The 11,200-nt window shown below is 43.4% G+C and overlaps 1 protein-coding gene across 2 annotated transcripts; it reads left to right on the top strand.

Annotated features, from left to right (window-relative positions):
• The first annotated feature begins 1,134 nt into the window (after positions 1-1,134).
• Zcchc8 (zinc finger CCHC-type containing 8) lies at positions 1,135-10,793 on the top strand. 2 transcript variants are annotated; one of them, XM_059249601.1, is made up of 5 exons: positions 1,146-1,672; positions 2,812-2,852; positions 5,891-5,965; positions 7,774-7,879; positions 9,679-10,793. In XM_059249601.1, the coding sequence occupies exons 1-5, from the start codon at positions 1,463-1,465 to the stop codon at positions 9,838-9,840; spliced, it is 594 nt and encodes a 197-aa protein (XP_059105584.1). In that variant the 5' UTR covers positions 1,146-1,462; the 3' UTR covers positions 9,841-10,793. The 2 variants fall into 2 exon arrangements, with proteins under 2 accessions (XP_059105585.1, XP_059105584.1); XM_059249602.1 differs by lacking the exon at positions 5,891-5,965 and having other exon boundaries at positions 1,135-1,672.
• Positions 10,794-11,200: the final 407 nt, after the last annotated feature.

The raw sequence follows: 11,200 nt of genomic DNA, 5'->3' as shown, positions 1-11,200 counted from the left end.
CACTGAGCCATCTCTCTAGCCCCTTGCTCTTATCTTTTAAATATTTTCTACTTCTACATACCTTTTTCCCCCACCACTATTGCTGCTATAATCCAAGCTTGCTTCCCCCACCCCCTTTTCGGTGCCGGAGTGCAAAGCCTCAGCATCATACAAATCAGAGCTACAATCTCTAGGACCCCACCCTCACCCAGTCCCCACAAGCTACAGTTTCCTGCTTTACTATGAAAACCTATCAGTCTGTTTGCTAGCCTCAGTGAACTGTTTTATTTCATTTGTGCTCTATCTTTTAATCAAGACTATCTTATCAAAAGGTAAGTTTGCTATCACGAACGTACCATCTGTTTAAAATGTTTTAGGATTTTAGTTGGTAGGCAGTCTAGGAGAACTTGGCTAATGTTCCAGATTTCATTGTGCTCCACTTTGCCTTTATCTTCATTTTCTTTCTCTACCCCGGCCACCAATTTGCCCACTTAATCTTTCCCATTTCAGTTCGTGTTCTTCCCTTCACTGACAGAAACCAACAGGGTATTTTTTTTCTTCTTTTCTTCTTTCTTTTTCTTTCTAAGAAGGGAGGATAGACAGGCTATCTTATGTAGCCCAGGCTCACCTCAACCTTGTCTCTGAGGATGCCCTTGAATTCCCGATTCTAACTGTGCCACAGATGACCTAACTATATTGTTTCTTTGTTACACGCTATAATTTCCTGTATTTTTAACATGTGATGACAAATAGCCATTCAAACCCCGCGCGACAAGAAAGCAGAAACATTCATAATTACGGGGTTTTCTGGGTTTGGTTTTTTGTTTGTTTGTTTGTTTGTTTGTTTTGTTCCTGATAAGCGTTCAGGAGGGCAGACATAGTACTCTGGTCCTAGAGAAGTGTCTGACACATTGCAGGCAGTGAAGATATATTGAATGAATGAATGGTGAACCCACAAAAAGCCTCCTGAGAGAAATCGAAAACAATGTAATGACCTAATTTTGCTTACATTCATTTAAAAAATAAAACAAGCACAATAAACCAAAGTGGCTTGTGTCTACGAGCACAAATGTCTGCAGCAAAGCTAGAGTTCCTGTTTTCTCTTTCTGACGTGGGGCAAACGTACCACAATCTGTCATAAACCATGTATCCGGCTCTGATTCTTCAGCTTTCGGATGCCTAACGCGGACAATCCATATTGTTCGATTCATTCGGAATCGTTTGAAAAAAGATCAATCCCAGTGTGCAACGCAAACAATCAGCCCGGTCGCTTAGAAACCACACGTCCCAGTGTGCCACGCTCCAGGTCCCAGTGGGCAGGAGGCAGGAGGGAGGCTGTGGCATTCTGGGAGTTGTAGTCTCCGGGCAAGTCCCGCCTCTAGAGCGGCTTCGAAGGCCTGCGTGTGGAGAAAAGCCTCCAGGGAGAGCGGCGCTGCCCTACAACCTTCGCCCCCTTGCCCCCGCCTCTTCCCCACAACCCAAAATGGCCGCGGGTGTGGATTTTGGCGACCTAGAGTTATTCGAGGCGTTTGACCCTCAAGAGGAGTCGACCCCGAAGCCCGTTCACACCCGCTTCAAGGACGACGAGGAGGAGGAGGAGGACGACGACGACGAGAATGGGGTGGGGGACGCGGAGCTCCAGGAGCAGCTTCGGCACTGCGAGGAAACCATCCAGCAACTCCGCGCCGAGAATATCCTTCCGGTTTGGCCCTGTCACCCGGGACGTGGGGTCTCGGTGGCGGCGGGTGCGGGCGCGGGGGAAATTCCAAGAGGGTCAGCATTCCAAGTCCCGCGGCTCGGCGGGCGGGCGGGCGGGCGGGCTCGGGCTGCGGCCTGCGCGCAAACCCTTCCAGGGGAGACTCCTCCCGTGTGGACCCCCCCCCCCGACCCCCCAACCCAGGGCTGCCTTCACAGTTACATTGTAAACGGTTCCCGACTCCTCTCTCCCTCTCTTTGGGGTCACGCTAGTTTATTTTCTGGGCTCAAGGGGAGACAGTCGTGATGTATGTTTGAAGACGCGGGGATCGGATCCCCCTGGAGTGGGGGGCCGCGGGGATGCAGTGTCGGGGGGGGGGGGGGGAGCCTTGAAGAATGCGCGTGCAAAGAGAAGTGGTGAATGGGCGCGCGATAGTTTTCCTTGTTAGAGGTCTTCCGCTCTGAGTTGGCTTGCATGGCAGTGCCCTGGGAAAAACGCGCCAAATTTCCCAATTGACTTTATTATTAACATGATGACAGAGTTTCTGGATTTGCTAGTACGCTAACTTTCATTCATAAGTTTCTTAAGTCTGCCATGCGCGGGTAGTTTTGGTTCAGGTAACTCTGCTTTTTAAACTGATGATGAGTCCCGAGAGTGGTTGATGTGTCAGTTTTTGAAGTCTGACACTTTATTATGAATATTTATAAAATACTAGCGGGTTGAGAGATTTGTGCATTTCGTATCCATAGATACAATCCCGCGTTCTTGTTAACATTTTGCTCTTTTGCCTTTTTTTTGTCATCTATCATGATGCTTTGACATGGGAAATTTTCCTAATTGGCTGCTTTGGCTCGTTCCAGGGACACCGTTGTCTTAACTGACACTTTGGGTTAATCTCCTAGACTGTTACTGAACTTCAGTATCATGTCTTAGAATATACGTTCAAAGGGCCGAAAACTGTATTTAATGTTTAGGTCCAAAACACGAGCTCAGTGTGTCTTCCTCAAAACACTTGCAGGTCTTTCCGTTACATTTCTAACGTTTGGATAACGAAAGTGGGAGTTACAGTGGTTGAATCTTATGACCTGCATAATTGTGTTTTTCGATGACTGATATTCCTTAACGAGTAATAACATCAAGAACTTAAAAGAAAATTGAACATTCTGACAAGACCCAGGTATGAGATCTTGAAATTACACCTGAGATGCCTCTTGCTGTTCATCGCGTTAATCACGGAGTAAGAGGTGGTGGGATTTTGGTATTACCGTTTATTCAGAATACGATGAAGAATTCAGTAACTTCTTTATTGTTGACTTATGGGTATAGAGGAATTCTGGTAAGTGGGCTAAACATTTAAAGGGACTTAATGGGTCACTTTTCTGAATCCAAAAAATTTTGCCTGATTGTTCAGAAAAGCAAGTCAAACCCAGCTATTCATATTCAACACACATTTCCAGGAAGATAAAATAAGTTTACAGAAAAAAAAATAAGTTTACAGTTACTTTAGCTGATGATTTCTTTACAGATTATTATTATTGGTTGGTTTTGTTTTTTGAGCAAGAGTCGGCTTACTGAGACAGGGTTTCACCTTGTAACTCAAACTAGCCTGGAATTCACTCTATTGCTTAGACTGGCCTTAAATTTATTGGACCTTGTTCCTTAGCCTTGAAAGTGCTGGGATTACAGATGTAAGCCGCCACACTAGCATTATTTATACAAGTAAAATATTTGATTAATACAGATAGTGCATGGTATAGCAGTTTTGTGTTTTGTTGAGACAGTCTCACTGTTGTTGTGTTGTTGCCTACGCTGGCCACAGCTCACAGTGAAGCTGAGGGTGGCCTTGAACTGCTGACCCTCTGCCTCCCCTGAGTGCTGGGAACATGCCTGGTGCCACCAAGTCTGTCAAAACATAGCACTTCAGAAGGAGAAAAGGCAAGGTGCTTTTGAGGAAGTACAGCGTGTAGGCATATATTCAGACATATATGGTCATAACAAACATACTAAATGCTGGCATCGCAATATGAATTTAATAAGTCACTAAATTCATTTTTATTTTATTTTTTTGAGTCAGGGTCTCACTTTGTAGTCTTGGCTGGCTTGGAGTTCACTTTATATATACCAGGCTGGTTTCTAACCCAGCCACCTCTTCTTTCCCAGTGCTGGGATTAAAAACACGTGGCACCACTCTCTGCCTAAAGTACTAATTTATGTGGAATGGTTGGTTCTTCCTCTTTTTTGCCTTTGTTTCCCCATCCCTTCCTTCCCTTTTTTCTTTCTTTCAACAGGGTCTGTATAGCCCAGGCTGCTCTCAAACTCAGGGCATGCCTCCTGCCTTAACTTCCCAAATGCTGGCGTTGCAGATAGGAGTCGTGTCCAGTTGAAATAGTTTCAGGCTTTGGAACGAGGAGGTTACCCTGTACTTTTTATTGTTTGTTCGTGTACTGGCTAGATTGTGACTAAATTTTCAGGTAGGGCCTCATGTAGCCGGAGCTATCCTAGGACTCATTGTGTAGCTGTGATGATCTCGAACCTTTGATCCTCTGTCTCTACCTTCTGAGTCTTGGTATTACAGGTGTGCATTGTAGGCAAGCTATCAGCTGAGCCACTTTGTCAACTGAGGTCTCTCGTGGTACTAGGACCTCATACAGTTATAGGTCAGGCTTACCTAGAATTCACTCTGGCCCATACCGGCCTTAAACTGGGAGCCGTGCTGCCTACAATTCCCAAGTTGTGTGAATCTTGGATTGTAGTGGTTAAAGCAATGTGCTTTGGCCTCCAGGAGTCTATAATAAAATAAAAATTCATTTATTTATGAAGTGTTTAGTTTTCCTTTATACTTCCAAACCAAATTCATGTGGAAATGTTTGGAAGTATATTCTTGTAACCTGCCTGCTTGTCCTCTTCCTTGCTGCCCTGATTTGTAAGGAAACTGACCTCTTGCTAAAGAAACTTTGTTAAAAACTAAAACCAGGCAGTGGTGGCACGTACCTTTAATCCCAGTACTCAGGAGGCAGAGCCAGGAGGATCTCTGTGAGTTTGAGGCCAGCCTGGTCTACAGAGCAAGATCCAGGACAGGTACCCTGTCTCGAAAAACAAAAAAACTAAAAAGATTGACTATGGTTCTTTGGGGAGTGTGTGAACTTTTTTTTTTTTTTTTTTAACTGTTGAGATAATTTCTATGCTAGGCATGGAGGTGCAGGCTGTTAATGACCACTTGGGAAGCAGAGTCAGTATGATCCCTGTGAGTAGCTGGGTACTGGTGGCGCATACCTTTAGTCCCAGCCCTCGGGAGACACACAGGCAAACATAAAGTCTGTGAGTTTGAGGCCAGCCTGGTCTACAGAGTGAGTTCCAGGACAGGCACCAAAGCTACACAGAGAAACCCTGTCTCGAAAAACCAAAAAAAAAAAAAAAAAAAAAAGGTGTTTGCTGTATAATTAGAATCTAAGCACCCTATCTCATAAAACAGACAGACACTTGGACTTTCCCTTCTGGCCTCCCTCCCCGTGCACATATGACGTGCACCCACACAGTGTATTGTGCATACACTGAGTACAACACAATAAAGAGATAGGTTTCAGGGCTGGAGAGATGGCTCAGTTGTTAAGAGTCCTGGCTGCTCATCCAGGGGACCCAGGTTCAGTTCTCAGCACCCACATGGCAGCTCACACCTGTCTGTAACTCCAGTTCCAGGGCTTCTGACACCCTCCCACAGACAGACATTTAGGCAAATAAAAAAAATAAATTTACACATTAAATAAAAATAAATTATTAAAAAAAGACATGTTTTGTTCAAACCACTAAAGGTAGTAGACTAGAGGAAAACTTAGATTTTGCATGAGAAAGCTGGAGCTCTTATGCTTCTTGTCTTCACCTTACTTGTTTGGCTAGACTTGGAAGCCAAGGCCCTTTCGTGTGCTGAGCAAGCTGTCCAGCACAGGCTGCATCCCCAGCCCTCTTGGTCTTGTTTGCAGAATATTACATGATCTTTAGTCCTTACGGTTACAAAAGTCAGTTGGCTGTGGTAGTGTACACCTGTGATCCCAGCACTGGGCAGGCTCAAGTAGAAGGATCCCAAGCATGACGCGAGGTAGGGCAACTGAGGAGGCCTTGTCTCAGCAAAGAATAATTGTAATCACAAAACTCATGTGCTTCTAAGTGCTATGTATGTACTTTACTGTCTTCTAAGACTATGTTTAACTTCTGTTTTAGTGGCATACTGGTGAGCAATACTAAGATAGATGGACCCTTATTACAAATTCTGTTTATGAACAATGCTATTTCAAAGTAAGTAGTTTTTTTTCTTACATGTGAGTTTATGTGTATATAAAACTGGATTCTGTAAATAACTATTTGCATTTGTATTTGTATCTTTATTCTTTTTTATTGCATTTTATTTATTGTGTGTTTTTATGTGTGTGCCATGGTGCAGGAATGTGGTAGTCAAAGGACAACTTGTAGGAGTCAGTTCTTTCCTCTCCCATGTGGGTCCAGGGACTTGAACTCAGGTAGTCAAGCTTGGCTGCAGGCACCTTTACCTGCTAAGCCATCTCAAGGGCCCTCATCTTTATTAGTTAAATTGTTTCAGGGTTAAAGTATGAGAGATCATCGTTTTGAGTGAGAGTATGAGAGTCATGGGACCTGAAATGAGTCTGGACCCCTACATCTGTAAACTGGCGCAGCTCTCGGTACCTGTTAATTTTCTCACTGGAAAACAGTATGTGCTAATATTAAATGCCCCTCAGGTCCTTAAATGGAATCTATGCGAGCTCAGGAAGTACCATCTCCTAAAAAATGCCACCACCACTATAATAACAAGGTTAGCTGCTCCACTCTCATATGTGGATAACAGTTTTCCATATTGGCTGTCTGTGAAGCCTACCCACATCCCCCACATCCCACATGGTTATTTTTGGTCAGTAGCAGAACTTGATTACTGCAAGCCTTCTGGCATGCCTGAGTGCAAGGCTCAGTGCACTCCTGCAGTGGCCTGCCCTTCCTGAGTCACTATTATCGTCTTACGCACTGACTATGGACAAGAAGATAAAGGAGTAAGGTCCAGGCCCATCACCTGCTGTAGTCCACGAGTGGAACCCAAGACATGGGGAGCTAGGAGTAACTTGGATGGTGAGTGTGTCAGCAACATGAAGCAGGATGCTCGGCACACCTGGGCTTGGTTACTGTGGAGCCTAGATTAGAAAGGTATTAATCTAGTCTAGCTTTGTGGTCTAACTTCAGTACCATCCATCCGTTATTCTGCATTCAGAATCTTAGATGCTGGAGCTAGAAAAGACATGAAAGGTCAGGTCTGCCTGAGGTCCCTGGCTGCCTTGTTCCAGCATAGCAAAACCTGGACTTCTTTGACACCTAAAGGGATCACTCCAGAATATTTGATCAGTGTGGTTCTTGACCTGGACAGCTAGACATCTTTCTTTCTTTCTTTTTTTTTTTGGTTGTGCCTTTTTTAGTTTTCATGTGAAATGGACATTTTCTTATATGTGCATTGAAAGTCTGAGGAGGATATGGAAAGTATTAACAAGTTGGATGTCCCTATGTTGCAGAAATAGGAGAAAAGAGGAAGGAAGCTTTTCATTATGTAACTCCTTCGGTGGATTTTGTTTGTTTTTTGTTTTTGGGGACAGTGACTTCTCTTTGTAGCCCTGGCTGGCCTGAGATTTGCAGCTGTCCTCCTTCCTCTGCCTGCCTGCGAAATGCTGGCATTACAGGCATGCACCATCATGCCAGGCTTTTCTTTTGGGTTTTGAGCCATTTGTATGTATCGTCTATTAAAGATTAAGTATATGAAACTTATAAATAAAATCTACTTATTCTCCCACCTGTTTGAGGTTCTGTGCCAGACACCCATAGATGATCAGAATCAAGCTGTTAATGCTGCAACAATACATACGTAGAGTCTCTAAGGAGTAGCATTCTGAGTTACAGAGCCCCTAATGTAGCAAACCTGAAAAACAAAAATAAATGGGACTTTTATTAAATAAAATAAAATTAAATAAACTACTACAAAGGACTTCACTCTGCTAATGTGTCACTCTGTCCAGGTGCTAACCATCTGTCCATCTTTCCCTCTCCTACAGGCAGTACCACCAAGAAATAGAAGGGTTTATATCAAATTTAGTAAAACAATTTGAGGAACAGCAAAAAAATGATGTGGAAAAGACTTCCTTCAGCCTTTTACCCCAGGTATTTTAACCTTGAGGCTCGATGCTAAGTGGTTATGCTTTTTGCTGCCAACTACTGTTACACTAGAAATCCCCTTGAATCAAAACCAAAATGGCGAAGATGTGTGCTGACTGTATGTGTGATTGTATCCTATCACTGGGTTCCTTCTGCAAAGTGACCAATGCTGCCATCTGACTTTTCTTTGAATGTGCCTCCTTTGCTCAGAATAGTTGCATGACTATGCCTAAAATTAACGGTGTTCTATTTCCCAACATGGGCAGAAAATTGGCTGAAGGAGGGGTTTATTTATCTGAGGTTTATAAAAGATGACTTCTTGGGACAAGGGAGATGGCTCATTGGGTGAGAGGGCTTGCTGTGCAAGTGTGAGAACCTGAGTTTGAATTAGCAATACCCACTTCTTATGTGTAGCCAGCATTTTAAGGGCAGAGACAGACAGATCCCAAGAGCTCACTGGCCAACAAGCATGGATGGCCAAATGACAAGTTTCCAGTTAAGTGAGAGATCTACGCAAAAGAGATAAGGTAGAGGGCAAGAGAGGAGGACTGGTCTGTACTGTGTCCTGCTACGGCTTCTGCATGTGTGCGCACAGACAGGCACACCCACCAACTCAAGTCCATACACTTGGGACACCTTTAATCCCAGCATTCAGGAGGCAGAGGCAAGCACTGTGGTCTACGGAGTGAGTTCTAGGATAACCAGGGCTATGTAGAGAGACCCTGTCTCAAAGAAAAAGAAATATGAGGAATTACAGAGTGTGCGTGTGTTCAAAAGTGTGGTTGGTTTCCTTTTTTTCTAATATACATTAAGGTAAGTAGACTCTCTCAGCCAGGCATACACAGAGAAGCCCTGTCTCAGGAAAAGGGGGAAAAAAAATCTTTCAATTAAGCAATGATACTTTTTGTCCTCAGGAATTGGAGAAGGAAGTATTTTGTTATTTGAAAATTTTGTTGTTTTGAGACAAGAACTTAACTGTGTAACCCTGGCTGGCTTCAGACTCATAGATTCACCTGCCTCTGCCTTTTGAACGCTAAGATTAAAGGTTTTCACCACCACACTCAGCTGAAAACTTTTTTTTTTGTTCGTTTGGGGTTTTTTTGTTTGTTTGAGGCAGGGTTTCTCTGTGTAGCCTTGGCTATCCTGAAACTCGCTTTGTAGACCAGGCTGGCCTCAAATTCAGAAATTCACCTGCCTCTGCCTCCGGAGTCCTGGGTTTAAAGGTATGTGCCACCACGCACGCTCCAAAAATGTTACTTTTGATTCAGTGAACCAAAAAAAAAAAAACCACAAAATGATTCAGTGAACATTTCAGAATTTTGTAATTGTTTGAGGTCTATGAGGTTATCAATACTGATTGTTAATGGTTTTTTGCTTGTTTTGGAGTCGGTTTTTTTTTTGTTTTTTCCAGACAGGGTTTCTCAAGTCTGCCTTACTATTTAAGCATTGTATAGTTTATAAATAATCCTGCCTTAGCTTCTAAATTCATTCTATTATGACATGATGTTGTATTTATGTATATTATTAAGTGAAAGAAGGGTGTTGAGCTTCCTAAAGTTTGAAAATCAAAAAGTATTCCTCCAGCTGGAGAAATGGCTCTGTGGTTAAGAGCACTGGCTGTTTTTCCAGAGGATATAGGTTCAGTTCTCAGCACCCACATGGCAGCTCACCGTTGTCTATAACTCCAGTTCCAGGGGATCCGACACGCTCATACAAGCATACGTGCAAGCAAAGCACCAGTAGATAATCAAACACACAAGGTATTCCTCTTGTGACTCTTTGTAATGCCTGTTATTTGGTCTCAGCCATCCAGTGTTACGTTGGAAGAGGACCATAAAGTGGAAGAATCGTGTGCCATTAAAAACAACAAGGAAGCTTTCAGTGTAAGTTTGGACTCTTCATTTTTAATTCTGCAGATGTGTGATTCCTGTTTATCAGTTGGGTGGCTTAATGATAAGATGGTGTAGTCACATGACTTGATAGGATCACAGCGTTTTCTTGTAATAAACAGTATTGTAATTGTCATCCTCTAAATATCATTTGTTCTTTAGTGATTGTTGCGCGCTGTTGTGAGGACACAGTATACTTTATTCACAAGAGTTTGTATTGGTCCTGACCAGCCTCTTCATGTTATCTTGAAAATTTTGACTAAAGAAGTAGAAAGGCTTACACACAGATGAAGCTGAGAGAAGTAGCTGATGTAACATGGCATGTTTAAAACCTGAAATGTCAATAGGCTTAATTAGTTTGTAAAAGCAAAAGCTTAACAGGGAGAACCTATATTTAGGCCTTCAGTTCTTTCACAGAATTCATTGGTATCAAACCATTTTGTAGCATACTCACAAAGGATGACTAGTTTTCATGCTATGGGATATGCCCCCGATAATACCCCAATTTTAAAGACATGGGGCTGCTGAGATGATGAAGAGCCGCAAGTCTCATGAAAAAACTTGAAAGGAATGTTGTGTCTCTGCAAATTCAATAGTAGTTGTTACGTATCACGCTTCATAGCATCTCTGGTAGAATAGGATTAGTGATAGACTTTAGAACAAGAGGTGCATTTGAGCTCGGTCTTAGAGAGCTCACACAGGTGTGGCCTTGGCGGCTCATCCTTGTAATCCCAGCACCCAGGGCAAAGGCAGAAAGGAAAAGGGAAAAGGTTAGGCTGGGCACGTAGCTTAGTGGTAGAGTACTTACTTAGGATGTGTGAGTCGCTGGGTGGTGGTATCATTGCTGCTGTTATTCTTAGCCTGGAGAGATAGCTGAGCAGTTAGGACGGGTACCACTCTTGTGGAAGAACTGAGTTTGATTCCCAGCACTTAACCTGGGTGCCTCACAACCACAGATAACTCCAGCTGCAGGGATCCAACACCTCTAGCCTCCCCAGGGACTGGCATTTGTATCACATACACTCAAACACCTGCACACACATAATTAAAAATAAATCTTTAAAAAACAAGAAATTTGCCGGGCGGTGGTGGCGCACGCCTTTAATCCCAGCACTCGGGAGGCAGAGCCAGGTGGATCTCTGTGAGTTCGAGGCCAGCCTGGACTACCAAGTGAGTCCCAGGAAAGGCGCAAAGCTACACAGAGAAACCCTGTCTCGAAAAAACCAAAAAAAAAAAAAAAAAACAAGAAATTTGCTCTCTTCCCTTCCTCCCTTCCCCGTGGTCAGGTGTGCACACTTCCGCTTCCCTCCTTTCTCTCTGTCTCTCTCTTTCCCTCTTTCTCTCTGTCTCCCCATTATAATAAACCCTTTCCACATGGGGGAAATCAGAAATTTGCATCAGAGAGAGGGAAAAAGTCTAGGTTATTTGAGTAAAATAA

The sequence above is a fragment of the Peromyscus eremicus genome, chromosome 23 (assembly GCF_949786415.1).
Source record: "Peromyscus eremicus chromosome 23, PerEre_H2_v1, whole genome shotgun sequence".
NCBI classification, from domain to species: domain Eukaryota; kingdom Metazoa; phylum Chordata; class Mammalia; order Rodentia; family Cricetidae; genus Peromyscus; species Peromyscus eremicus.
This window is presented reverse-complemented; position numbering and strand designations above follow the sequence as displayed.

Bases quoted from the DNA above. Each gene is read 5' to 3' on its own strand.
- Zcchc8 (XM_059249601.1), top strand. From the start codon at position 1,463: ATGGCCGCGGGTGTGGATTTTGGCGACCTAGAGTTATTCGAGGCGTTT. The intron at 2,853-5,890 runs GTATGAGATCTT...CTTCTGTTTTAG, and splicing joins AACATTCTGACAAGACCCAG to TGGCATACTGGTGAGCAATA. The intron at 5,966-7,773 runs GTAAGTAGTTTT...CCTCTCCTACAG, and splicing joins ATGAACAATGCTATTTCAAA to GCAGTACCACCAAGAAATAG.